This window comes from Lynx rufus, unplaced genomic scaffold (genome assembly GCF_022079265.1).
Source record: "Lynx rufus isolate CCGP_SWC_20201006 ecotype Redwood Valley unplaced genomic scaffold, mLynRuf1.p SCAF_5, whole genome shotgun sequence".
Taxonomy (NCBI): Eukaryota; Metazoa; Chordata; class Mammalia; order Carnivora; family Felidae; genus Lynx; species Lynx rufus.
In genome coordinates, this window is record NW_025814867.1 from 21,942,173 (window position 1) to 21,956,528 (window position 14,356).

General features: G+C 39.1%; 1 protein-coding gene and 1 non-coding gene across 2 annotated transcripts in view; both read right to left on the reverse strand.

Annotated features, from left to right (window-relative positions):
- Nucleotides 1-14,356, reverse strand: part of KAT2B (lysine acetyltransferase 2B) — a 105,983-nt gene that overhangs the window by 13,107 nt on the left and 78,520 nt on the right. The window contains exons 10-13 of the mRNA XM_047100501.1: nt 13,332-13,540; nt 12,042-12,168; nt 3,871-3,981; nt 499-642 (exon numbers count right to left, since the gene is read on the reverse strand). Of these exons, the coding sequence (XP_046956457.1) occupies nt 499-642; nt 3,871-3,981; nt 12,042-12,168; nt 13,332-13,540 (591 nt within the window). The remainder of the gene's footprint in view (nt 1-498; nt 643-3,870; nt 3,982-12,041; nt 12,169-13,331; nt 13,541-14,356) is intronic.
- On the reverse strand, nt 12,350-12,456 carry LOC124527353 (U6 spliceosomal RNA). Its single transcript, XR_006965817.1, has one exon. It is a non-coding gene; the product is annotated as a U6 spliceosomal RNA (small nuclear RNA).

A 14,356-nucleotide genomic window follows, 5' to 3' on the forward strand; every position in this document is an offset into this window, starting at 1 on the left:
TAAGATAATGAATAACAAAAATTCAAATGACAGGATCAAACTTATGCTAGAGAAGTTCAAAGGAGAAACTGAACACAGGCCCAAGTAGTCCGATTTGTATGTGCATTGGGGAGAGTGAGGTGGGTAATGGAGAAAGACACCAAGATAGAGGCTTAAAGCATCAGTAATGACTTTTAGAGAAGAGTTTAGGAAACCAAAGAGGTAAGTATGGGAAGGATGCAAGAGGCCGGAAGGTAAAAGGCTTTGAAGGTGAAAGTAAGATACGTCATCATATTTTATAAGTTTTGTATTTTACACCAATTTAACAAGTGTTGACTCTTTTCGGAATGGTGCTTAGAGAGGAGACAGACCAAGGATACGATCAAAGAAGAAATCTATACAAACCATTGTAAACTAAGGCTACGATACGTGCGAGAGCCATGCACCTGGCACCCACTGGTACGCAACTCACCCAACGAAGACCAACCTGTATGGAAGGAATTTGAGTCACATGCTTACCTCCTTCTGCTTCTTAATGATGACAGAAAATTCTGTGTATGGGATCCGTGGATTTAGCTCACATCCCATTAAAGTGGCCCCTTCATAATCCTTGATGTAGCCAACATATTTGGTTTTAGGTATTTTAATTTCTTTGGAGAAACCCTGCAATGAGATTAAATTCATTCATACGGGTGTTGTGCATCAGGTACTTACTGAGGGCAAACCACGTGGTAGGCCTCAAGATACGCTTCTTTCAAGTTCTCATCACATTATTCGGGGAAGGATTAGCGAGAAACCCCTCCACGAAGTTCAAAAACATCACAAATCAAACTGTGCAAACAGGAAGCAAGATGACATAAACCTAGTAAAACACGAATTATACAAAACAGTTTTCACAGAAATTAAAATAAGCTTTAAATGCATAATTTCTCCCAACATGGGGAGGGGACCGCAGGATTCTCAACAAATCAAACACCGATCTAAATTCTGAAAGAAAATCTTATCCAAAAGTATATTAATTAGGGGTACCTGGCTGGCTCAGTCAGTACAGCATGTGACTCTACATCTTGGGGTAGTGAGTTCAAACTGCACGTTGGGTATAGAGATTACTTAAAAATAAAATCTTTAAGGGGCGCCTGGGTGGCGCAGTCGGTTAAGCGTCCGACTTCAGCCAGGTCACGATCTCGCGGTCCGTGAGTTCGAGCCCCGCGTCGGGCTCTGGGCTGATGGCTCAGAGCCTGGAGCCTGTTTCCGATTCTGTGTCTCCCTCTCTCTCTGCCCCTCCCCCGTTCATGCTCTGTCTCTCTCTGTCCCAAAAATAAATAAACGTTGAAAAAAAAAAATTTTTTTTAAAATAAATAAAATCTTTAAATATATATACAAATTCGTTTAAGTTTACTTAAAGAGAGAGAGAGAGCATGCTCAAGTATGCATGAGTGGAGGAGGGGCAAAGGGAGAGGGAGGGAGAGGGAGAGGGAGAGGGAGAGGGAGAGGGAGAGGGAGAGGGAGAGGGAGAGAGAGGGAGGGAGGGAGGGAGGGAGGGAGGGAGAGAGAGAGAGAGAGAGAGAGAGAGAGAGAGAGAATCCCAAGCAGGCTCCTTGTTGTCGGTGCGGAGCCCAATGCAGGGCTCAAACTCACAAACCATGAGATCATGACCTGAGCCAGACACTTAACTGACTGAGCCACCCAGGCGCCCCTATATATATAAGAATTAGAACTTTGATGTTGAGGAAATGAAACCCCTACTGTATAGGCAAAAACTTCTAGACCATCATAATGTGTAGTTGTTTCAGTGACATTTATTTAAAATTTATTCTTTTACATACTTTAACCTGCAGTAACCTAGTATTTCAGGATATATATTCTAAATATATATTATAACTCTCCTTACAGTGCCTATTTCACTTCTTTGCAGTAAATTACTTGAAATTCAGAACTATCACCAGCAGTTTCCTGCTTCCCTTTCAGCAAAAACTTATTTTCCAAGCAATCATTGCCATAATCCTCAAAGAGGACTACAGACAAGTCATTTAAAAAACATGACTGATATTTCAAGCTCTGCAATGTATTTACAGCCTAAGGATGATGTTTAAGCCCTCAGTAAAACAATCCCACCAAGTTCTCCCAAGTGAGTTGTATTTAAAAAGTCACAAACAGATCCTAAAGAATGAGAAGAAAATAAATAGGAGATGAACTATCTGACATCAGAGAAAATAAGCTCTCTAGTCACATAAGACTTACATAAAAAAAGAAGTTAATAGATTTCATGTATTCATGAAATACAGTTCTGTACATGAAAAAGCCATAAACAATGTTGAGACAGCTGATGAAAGGTAGAAAAATCACAAAATAAAAGGTTAATATCCTTAGATACAAGACTTTTCATAAGTCACTGTGAAAATAAAGATTTTAGTAGAAAAAGAGGCAAAAAGACAATGAATTGGCAATTCAAAAACAGAAGAAGAAATACAAGGGATCAACGAACAAGAAAACAACATGTCAAACTTCACAAAGATCAAATAAATGCAAACACACACAATTTATCTAGGAAAGGAGTAAAAATATATTCCTGAACCCCTTACATACTGCTGACAAGAACAGTTGTTACAGTCCCTGTCAATGCATAACAAAAACCTTGAATATGTCTGGAAACAACTCTACTTCTAGACCCTTATTCTAAGCAAACTTAACATAGATGAGGGCAACACACATATACACACACACACTTATAAATGTACACTTGTGTGCAAGAAATACTTAAATGTCCTAAAAATGTGGTAATGGTTTAATGATTTTCTACTTATAGCATAAAATTTCAGAGAACCATCAAAAATTACAAAACAAATGATCAGAATATAGTAAGTGAAAAAGGCAAGTAATTAAATCACATATACTACGAGCCAAGTTTTTATTTATATATATACACACACATGAACACACAGACACAGAGAACAATTACTAGAAAGGTATATATCAAAACATTAACGGTCAATCTCTTTGGGACGGTAAAATTACAAGTGGGTTTTCTTCATTCTGCTTTACTAGGTCTTCCAAGATTTCTACAATAACTGTGTTATCACTTTTGTAGTTAGGAAAGTGTTTAGGAATTATAAAGCACTATTAAAAAAAAAATGCAGCCAAAGAATAATCCTTAAAAAGTTGAGCTGACAGGGATGAACACCACTATTCTCATTTGTTTGCAGTCATGACTACACAGGTATATACAATTGTCAAAGCTTATCAAAATGTTGGTTTAAGATGAGCATCTTATAAGTCAATTATACATCATTTTTCTAAATTTAGATATAATTCTTTAAATACTACCTTTAACCCCCCCCAAAATAAATAAAAAATAAAATAATAAACAAACAAATATTATCTTTAACCCGAAAAAAAAAGTTGAGGTGAAAACTTCTGGTAAGAAAGGACCAAGGTGGCAGTCACATTCCTAGCCTTATGTGCGCTGCTGAAGAAGGATTGTCTGAAGCCCTTCATAGACTTCAGAATTTTCTTTCTGCTGTCATAAATGGCAGCTTCCCAGAGGCTGAAACTATTTGTTTGATAGATGGAGAACTCTATTTACCCAGTCCTTAGGCTGGAAATTTCTCCTTAGCCCGGGGATACCATATATTAGAATTCCAGGATGCAATAGAATACTTCATTTATAGATGACATTCATTCATTCACCCAACAAATATTTATTTAGTACTTACTATGGGCTGGTTATAGCCTCTACTACAGTCTGAAGCTTACTACTGACTTAAGGATTAAAAAATGCATGTCCTTCTTGTAAGTAGAAAATGATAGAGGAAAAACTTATTTGGATGAAGGCTACCTGAGAATATACTAAGAAAAGAAACGACAGAACACAGTTACACGTGAACAACCTACCTGTTTCTTGAAATAACCAATTGCATATTCATCTGCATATGTGAGAAAGTTCAGGATGTCATGCTTTATATGATATTCTTTCAAGTGATTCATCAGGTGTGTTCCATAGCCCTATGTGAAAGTTAGTACACAAACATATTAGGTTCTGGAGAAAGGACATTCCTACAAATTCATTGGGAAATGTTGGCAAATTTAGGAGTTGGTACTTTGATACATGTTACCAACATAGACTAACATCCGTTCTCACATTTCTCAACTTTGAAGACGACCTACAAAAACAAAAAATTCAAAATCCTTGAACTGAAATATAATCAACATTTAAAAATACAAGCTTCTGGTTCTTTGAAAAAAACACACCAAAGCTACAAGCGGCTAGTTCAAACCTAAAGAGTGATGGCTGAATATTAATAAAGCAGTTTGGGGACTAAATATTCTGATTTCTGCTTATCTTTGAAGTATTTGAGAACCTGAGATGCAAAGAGCAATGTAAATGAAAACTGCTAGGGGCGCCTGGGTGGTTCAGTTGGTTAAGCATCCAACTTCAGCTCAGGTCACGAGCTCATGGTTTGTGAGTTCGAGCCCTGTGTCGGGCTCTCTGCTGTCAGGTCGGAAGGCCCCTTCAGATTCCGTCTCCCTCTGTCTGCTCCTCTCCTGCTCATGCTCTCTCTCTCTTTCTCAAAAATAAACATTAAAAAAAAAAAGTGCTCATCTTTACTAGAATACTAACCCAAGCGTTTCCTGTATGTATACAAATCAGCAACCCTTCCAAAGAAATGTAATCATATCACATAAACAGGGTTTTCATCTTTGTCTTATCAGGCCTTTCCAAGCGAGGTCTAAGAAACCCAGGATCTCTGAGAGAGTCAGAAGACATAAGAAGTAAACTAAAGACAGTGAACAATGCTGAATAAATTAATGATTGAAATACGAAAAAAAAATGCAAGTATCAGGTTTTTCAGTCATATACAAAGCTTAGACAAAATCTATACATTTAAAGTGACTGTTTTAGAACTTCATTAAAAGAGGGGAAAGTAAATCCAAGCATCCAGACACAAATACCCTCACATAAATATTTTAGAATTTGGTGACACACTTTTCTAAAGAACTCAAATGTGCTTACTCATGGAAATGTAGTTGCACAGGGGGAGAAGGATCTTTGAAGTATTTTGATCTAATTCCCTATCCCATGTGACGCTAGAAGACTTCTGCCATCTATCCTGAAAAGGCGAGCTGTTAGAACCCCGCCAGGATAGGGGGATCACTTGGTCCTTACATAGGTCATTTCATTTTCAGATATTGTTATGGTTGGGAAGTTCTTCCTAAAGTTTACCCGAGATCTGACCCTTTCTTATTTCTACTTATTGACCTTAGTTCTACTCTTAGAGTAACAAAGGATCATTCTTGCTCGTAATAACTCTTCAAGCCCTTCAAGACTATACTCTCTCATGCCCATCCCTACCTCCCAAACCCCATGTGAAATACCATTGAGGTTTTAGTCCTTCCTTAAAAGGCATGACTGGAAGACCCCTTATTAATCTAATCATTGTCTTTAGGGCTTTCTCCTGTATATCCATGCTCTTCTAAAGCAGAGATCCCCGGACCAAGCATAATAATTAGGGGATGGTCTGCCCAGTGAATAGGATAATAGTATTACCACCTGATTTTTCCAGAAATTATTCTTCCATTGATGTTACCCAAAGGACATCTTAGCTTTCCACAAACATATCCCAATACTGAAATATTGTGATTTCAATAAAACTTCGATAAAAAGAGGAATGCAATGTCTCTTTCCTTGAGGAGAAGATGGTAAAATGGGGAAGATAAACCCATAAATACAAAATAACACTATAGAGCTGTGCTGTTCAATATGGTAGCTCATAGCCACATGTGGCTTTTGAGCAACTGAAATGTGACTAGCTGAAACTGAGATGTACTAGAGTGTGTAAAATACACATCAGGGAAAAAAAAGCTCAATAACAGCTTACCCTTATTACATGTTGAAATGACAGTATTTTGGACATGTTAGGTTAAATAAAAAATACAAAATTAATTGCACCTGTTTCTTTTTACTCTTTTAAATATGGCTACTCAAAAATTTAAAATTATGTATGTGGTGGGGCACCTGGGTGGCTCAGTCAGTTGAGCGTCTGACTTCAGCTCAGGTCATAATCTCACGGTTCGTGGGTTCGAGCCCCACATCAGGCTCTGTGCTGACAGCTCGGAGCCTGGAGCTTGCTTCTGATTCTGTCTCTCTCTCTCTCTCTCTGCCCCTCCACTGCTCACACTGTCTCTGTCTCTCAAAAATAAATACATGTAAAAAAAATTTTTTTTAATTATGTATGTGGCTTGCATTTGAGGCTGAAAGTATATTTCTATCGTGTAGCATTGGTATAGAATCATGTATTTGTACCTACAATAAAGAAAAAGGCTGTATGGTATTTAAGAGGGGGAAGGAGGAAGGTACATAAGGAAAAGAACATGTTTAAGCTAGGCCTTAAAAGAGTTTGTCAAATGGAAAGCAAGGTAAGAGGATGGATTGGAAATGTAAATGTAAAGAAAAACAAACTTATATAAAAGTATTATAAAGAAATATTGGAAAGTGGGTTTATAACATAGGGGTACAAAAAGGCTTCCTAAAAAAAATGTAAAATGCAAAAGTATAAAGGAAAGAAGAGATTAAGTAGATTACTTCAAATTTTAAAACTCCTTAAAGATATTATAAGCAATTGAAGATACCATAAACAAAACACAAATGACAACTGACAGCACAGTTGTAAGATATATTACAAAGATTTAACATCTTCTATGGGATCAGTACAAAAAAAAGAAAGACAGGGGTGGCCTGGGTGGCTCAGTCGGTTAAGCATCCAACTCTTGGTTTTGGCTCAGGTCATGATCTGGTGGTTTGTGAGCTCGACGCCCACATCAGGCTCTGCACTGACAATGTGGAGCCTGCTTGGGATCCTCTCTACCTCCCTCTCTCTCTGACCCTCCCCTGCTCTCATTCTGTCTCAAAATAAATAAACTTTAAAAAGAAAAAGAAAAATGGTCAAAGCACAGGAACAAGTCATAGGTATCACCAAAAAAAATAAATTCCAACGTTCAACTTCAATAGTAATTAGAGCACTCCATCGGGAAATGCAACATACTGTCACTCAAGAGTATGTCACCATCTCTAAGGTTGATGGTATCCAGTGTCAGTAAAGACAGGGGAAATGGTACTCTGTAAAACCATTTACACTGGTAAAAATGTAAATTGGTAAGCCCATTGAGAAGGGCAATCTAGAAATATTTTTTTTTTTTTTTACTTCAGACAGGCCATATTCAATTCTGTGTAATTCCACTTCTCAGCGTCCAGAAAAACATTTCCAAAAAGAGCACTGTTTGTGAAAGAAAACATCTGTAAATAAACATAACTGTCTTCTTTTTTAAAATTTTTTAATGTTTATTTATTTTGAGAGAGTGGGGGAGGGACAGAGAGAGAAACACAGAATCTGAAGCAGGCTCCAAGCTTTGAGCTGTCAGCACAGAGCCCGACGTGGGGCTCAAACTCACAAACTGTAAGATCGTGACCTGAGCCGAAGTCGGATGCTTAACTGACTGAGCCACTCAGGTGTGCCAAACATAAATGTCTTCAATAGAGAATATTATATAAATTATGTTGCTTCCACATTATTAAATACTATAGAAATAAAATAGCTTTATATCAGCACTAATAGAAATTTCTGCAATGATGGAAATGTTCTTTATCTATGCTATCCAATATAGTAGCCGTCAGTCACATGTGGCTATTGAGTACTTGTGTGACTGAGGAACTGAATTTTAAATTTTATTTAATTTTAATTGATCTAACTATAAGTTTAAATAAGCACATATATGCACTAAAGTTGAAAGAGCTCTAAGACATTATGAAAAGTGTTTATGTCAACAGCAACAAAACACATAGCCACTCTTATAAACAGGTACATTTCCCTGCACGTAAATCAGTAAAGAAGCATCTGGAAGGTTGCACACGAAGTTGACAATAGCAGGATGGCAGGGGGAAGGGGGAGTGGGATTTTTGCTTTACCTAAAAGTGTATTTATGTATGATCTATGTAATTAAAAATTATGTTTAAAGAAAAATTAAAAGAAAACTAGAAAAAAGAAAAGGTTGGCTAGTTGGAGGGAACTGCATGGGCACAGAAATAGCAATATTTAGGAATTCATAAGAAATGCATCTTCTGACAAAACTCACTTTAACATAGATAAAGTTGATGGAAGAAAGCGAGGCTTTTGTTACAAGGGGTTAATAGGCCATAAACTTTCTAAGCTTTGCCCACAATCCAATAATTTTTCTCAAGAAGAACAGTAATGGTTCTTTTGTAAATAGCTTCTCAAAACCCACATAAGATATTGTTCATCACTGGCCACTTATTTGTCACCTTGCCAAATAAATTTTCCAGATGCCAATCGCTTAAGAGTAAGGGTTGTATCTTTTAACTTAAATCTTGTCTAGTACTGTGACTGGCAGTAGAGGTAAAACATTTCCTTGATTAGCTTAAATGTTTCCTTGGCAGGCAATTAGCAATATTAAACCACTATATACAAATGTTTAGATTTTCACCTAGAACTTTCTCCCTTTATTGGTCCACCTTTATTGTTAACTATCACCAAAGGTTTTATTTACTTATTTTTTTAAATTTGAGTTTCTGATACCTTATTTTTTCTTTCTTTTTTTTTTAATTTTTTAATGTTTATTATTGAGAGACAAGAAGACACAGAGCTCATGAGCAGGGGAGGGGCAGAGAGAGAGAGGGAGAAACAGAACCCGAAGCAGGCTCCAGGCTCTGAGCTGTCAGCACAAGCCTGATGTGGGGCTCGAACTCCCAAACGTGAGATCATGACCTGAGCCAAAGTCGGACGCCCAGCCAACTGAGCCACCCAGGTGCACCGAAGGTTTTCTTTTCTAAATCCATCTAGCAACCTCAGTGTTTATTTAAATATTAAGATATATAAATATTAGCTCCATAACTTTAAGTGTGCATGATAACAAATCCAAATAGTTTTGAGATGAATTCTAAAACCAGGTGACGAGCTTCAAGTAAAATCTCAAATGTTATCTTGCGTGTGCTCTGAGTGAGATAAAGTCACATACAAATCTTATTTCCTCATTCTCAGGAATTTATATGCAAGCTGGATTCTCTAAAACGAGAGGAGGCAAACTTGAAAGTATCATTTAGCCAAGATTTTTAACATATTAAATAGAAATCTAAAACCTCCACTTATGAACTTGAGGTTTTTTCCACATAGGTGCCACCAACACTTGCTTTTATCAAACTTCCCCATTTATCAAGACTAATCTTCATTTTCTAGAACTACAGTTTCAAGTCATTTACAAAAAGTGGCTTTTTCTAGTTCCTCCTACTGGGTTTGTAATATTTGGCCACCTGCCTGCAAGTCTTTAGAAAATTACATGGTTTGGGAAAAAAATAAACTGCCCTTCTGGGAAGTAATAAGACAGAGTATCCAATTCATATTAAATACCTTTAGTTTTCCTCTGGTGGCCCTAAAAGTGTCCACGTCACCCTCAATCAACCCCTCCAAACAAGGTGCTTGGTGTAAGTTTTCTCTGCAAACAAAAACTTTGCAATCTTTTTCTGAAATCATAAACTAAGGACATGTTTGCCAGTTCCCTCTCCCTATGAAAAGCCAAACAAATTTTGCTTTTAAGTACATTTCTAAACTCTGCATACTTGAAATTGTTTCCCACTTTGGCGAGCAGAAACTAAAAAATGATACGCACAGCAACAGCACCATCTAAAGACACGCTCTCAGAATTCCTTGGAAAAAGTGCGAGACGTCAGTTTTGAGCCAATTTGGGCTCTCACCTTCCCCAGTCAGAATGACAGATGTATGACTGATGAATTTTGTTTATCCTTTGCTGCTCAGTACTATGAGTCAAAGACAAAAAGCCCCACTTGTGCTTCGTGAGAAGAAATCAGCAGCTATCATGGGCTCTGTGACCAGAGTAAAGCTGTTGATGAAAACCAAAGTACCCATAGCACTGGCTGTAGCCCTCAATCAGAGAATGATTCCTACCAGTGACTTACTGCTGGTTTTTGTAAACGGCATTGCTTCTTTGCAGCTAGAGCAAGCAACAGTGTCCCTAGACCTGCACTGCCCGATATGGGAGCACTGGCCACATGTGCCCAGGGAGCACCTAAAATGTAGCTAGTCCAAATGGGGACGTGTTCTAAGTGTAAAACACATCCTAGGTTCCAGAGAGTTAGTACAAAACAAAGAATATAAAATGTCTCATTAGTGATTCTCTGTGACATTGAGCACAGTGACACCACTTTGGGTAGTGGGTAAAATAAAATACGTTGTTAAAATTAAATTTGCCGTTCAGGGTCTGCTCTGTGAGTTGGAATTCTCTCTTCTCTCTCTCTGCTCCTCCCATGCTTGTGTGATCTCTATCTCTATCTCTCTCAGAATAAACATTTAAAAATAATGAAATAGAAAAGAAAAGAGAAAAGAAAAGAAAAAAGGAAAGAAAAGAGAAAAGAAAAGAGAAAAGGAAAGAAAAGAGAAAAGAAAAGGAAAAGGAAAGAAAAGAAAAGAAAAGAAAAGAAAAGAAAAGAAAAGAAAAGAAAAGAAAAGAAAAGAAAAGAAAAGAAATTTTGCCAGGGTGCCTGGATGACTCTGTCCGTTGAACATCCACCTCTTTTTTTTTTTAATTTTTTTTTTAACGTTTATTTATTTTTGAGACAGAGAGAGACAGAGCATGAACAGGGGAGGGTCAGAGAGAGAGGGAGACACAGAATCCAAAACAGGCTCCAGGTTCTGAGCTGGCAGCACAGAGCCCAACGCGGGGCTCGAACCCCAGACCGTGAGATCATGGCCTGAGCCGAAGTCGGATGCTTAACCAACTGAGCCACCCAGGCACCCGAACATCCACGTCTTGATTTCGGCTCAGGTCATGATCTCACGGTTTGTGAGAGGGAGTCCTGTGTTGGGCTCTCTGCTGACAGCGGGGAGCCTGCTTGGGATTCTCTCTCCCTCTCTCTCTGTTCCTCTCCCACGGGCACTCGCGCTCTCTCTCTCTAAATAAAAACTTAAAAAAACGAAAATTTAATTAAGAAAAGAAAATTAATTTTGCCCGTTTCCTTTTCTTTCAATGTAGCTACTCGAAAACTTAAAATTACATGCATGGCTCACATTTGCACACTGCATCATATTTCACTGGACAACGTTGCCTCAGACATTCCAGTCATTTTTCTCAGCAGCTATCTAATCCTGAGTTAATTGTCTTCCCACTATTTGCCCTAGTTTTGCATGATAGTTTTTAGGGTTCCCAAAATACCAAATGAATAATAAAACCATATTTCCTGGTTCCATATTCCTAAAAGCAGCAGCAGAATAGAACAAGACATACACTAGATCTGAGGTCTTTCTGACAACAGAGAGTCTACAGTTTATTCCAGTCAGACTGCAACACCAAATGCAGTTTCAAGGTAACAGCCTCGCTCCTGGGGAGGAAAGAACCAATGCCAAGGCCAAGTGGGAAGGTAAATGAGCCACACACACAGACAGACACACACAGGTAGGCATGCACACGCACATGCGTGCACACACCCCACATTCCAAACCCAGCATGAATATTTCTAAAACACAGACCTAAATTTCTTCAAATTTTTCATGACTTCCCTTCTAGAATTTCTTTAGCCCTTGACTGGTTTTAGAGACAAAGCCATAAGACATCTTCCTTAAGTGTAAGCCACCTAAATCATGTAGCCCACGCCACATCCTTTCTGGTGGTTCAGCATTACCAACTGTGTGTGTGTGTGCCTGTGCGTGTGGAAATTAACAATGAACAGTGAGATTTCTTTTCAAACCTCCCTTCACTTGCCATAGACTGTACTTCAGTTGCATTTGGGGCTGTGTGGGGTCCTTGTTCCTTGCCCCAGGTCCAAACCATTGGGAGAAGCTGACCTATTGGGATATGGAACCATCTACTCTTGTCACACACATACACAGACACCTGCAGCCATAAAACTCTTCTCGGAAAGTCCTGAACTCCACTTTAGACATTCTGCAGACATGATACAGAGACAGACCTTGCCAAGCTCCACAACTTTAGGGAGAAGCACCACATTCGGTTTTTCTTCTAACACCTTGGGTTACCCTTACCTTGACTTGCTCATTTGAGGTTACGGCACAGAAAACAATCTCTGTGAATCCTTGGGATGGGAACATACGGAAACAGATACCACCGATGACACGGCCATCTTTAATTAGGGCAAGGGTTTTGTGTTTCCTGAAAGAATAAGATTATGGCAAAGTTTTACCTATTTTGGTTATATAAAAATACTTTTAGGGGTATGCCTTATTAACCAACCAGGATAGGAGGGGAGTGGTTTTCTGGAGTTTCTATGGCTGCTTCCTTTATCTAACCACCATCTTGGCAGAACATTCTTTTATTTTTATTTTCATTTTTATTTAATACAGAATGTTTCAAGAATCTGCATGTCATCCTGGCTCAGGGGCCATGCTAATCTTCTCTGTATTGTTCCAATTTTAGTGTATGAGCTGCTGAAGCCAGCACAGAACATTCTCAATGTGGACTCTAGAGTAAGCTTGCCTGCACAAGACTTCATTCATCCAAAAAAAATGTCAGCCACCTACGAAGGGCCTGAGGTTTACAAATAAAGGACAAAGTATGTGTGGAGGTGCTCACCAGTACTGGAATGGTGCTACACTCAATGCCAAGGGTCCCAAATTGAGGGTTCAGAGGGAAGGCACAGTCGTGGACAAATGTGGCACATGTTTCTGAAGAGTTTACTCTTACTCAAAAATATTACAGAAACATGATGGAAGAGAATACAAATCCACATGTACAGTTCGTCAAAACCTGTACTGTAGCATCTCTTCAGAACTTCCAAAATGTCACACTGAATGGTCACATGCAGGGATCACAGTCCACATAGGCTGTGGGGCTATATGCATTAAAATACATTCAATTAGAGACCTTTAGGTTTTCTGTTGTTGGGGTTTTACTTAAAGCAACGGATTTTCAAATGTACCTGTCTGATAGCTCAGGAATCTTCCCATAGTTAAGACCCAGCAACAGTGGTACCTGTTAAGATACCAAAATCAAGCATGTTTTTGGCTATGAAAGAAGTGGGACCCTTCTTGGTGTTAATACTTCACTACTGTAATGAATGAAGCACAGGATAGTCACCAGCCACTCAAAGTAGAAACCTTCATTATTATTAACAAAAAAATGTATGAATTGTTGAACAATTAATCTTACTGCTTTTAAGCATGGCACTTAGCTTGATGGAGCTCTGTATTCCCTGGCATGACAAGAGGCAGCAGGATTCAGTGACCCTGGCTGACTTCTAGTATCTGAGTGGTTCCTCCTTCATTTAAAAAGGAAATAAGAAAGAAAGAAGAGCCAGGCAGTCGAGCACCACTTACGGGTCAAAGACAAGCCGTGTGATATACTCTTTGGGCATCCGGGGCAGCTGGTGGGAGAACACATTCTGGAGACCGACTAGCCACATCAGAATCTTCTTGTTGGGTTTCTGGTTCAGGGAATTGCCGACCACGTGAAATTCAATCACACCCCTGCGCTCCTCTAGCCTCGCTGCCTCATCCCTGGCTGAATGTGCTGACAGTAAGTTGGTCTGCAATGTGGGAGACAAGAGAAATTAGGCAGAGCTCTTCTCTTAAGACAATGGAGATGGGATCTCTCAATGTTTCTCTTACTTGTTCTAATAAGATGCTCATTTGTGGATTTTCAGGGACCCAAACAACATATACCAGTTACGAAAACAAAACAGAAAAGGGAGACAAAACATTTTGAGAGATTACAGTATTATATGTGTACATGCATACTTATTGTAGATTAGGAGTCATCAAACCTTCCTGCAAAGGGCCAGTTCGTAACTAGAAGGTCTCGGTGACAACTAGTCAACACTGTTGCCACACAGACATACACACGTGAATGGGCGTAATAGTGTTCCAATAAAACAGTATTTAAAAGCAGAGGGAGAGCAGACCAGATTCGGCCTGTGTGCTACTCTTCGGTCTAGAGGAATCCCATCTGGCTGAACTTGGTAGAACCCTCAGGATGACAGACCCCCCCAAATTCTCACTGCAGTCCCGACAGTGGCAGTCACGTTTACAGTGTCAGCACCTCTTTTTGGAAGATAGTTTTCTTTCCAGAGGGTCATCTGTTGACCCACTCTCCACCACAGCTGGTGGCACAATCCCGTGCTGGCACTTCATGCTCCCATCCTATTTAATCCACCCAGGGATGTGCAGGTAAATGTTCAACAAATAGCTCCCGGGGAAGAACAGCCCCAAACGGTAGCACTTGCTCATCCCGTTGGTCTACAGCTGGCTGCCCAGGTGACCAGGTTCCACTGTGGTCAACTTCAAGCTAACATTGCGTTTAACAACCAGCTCACAAAATTCCTGAAAATTTAACAACTGCCTTG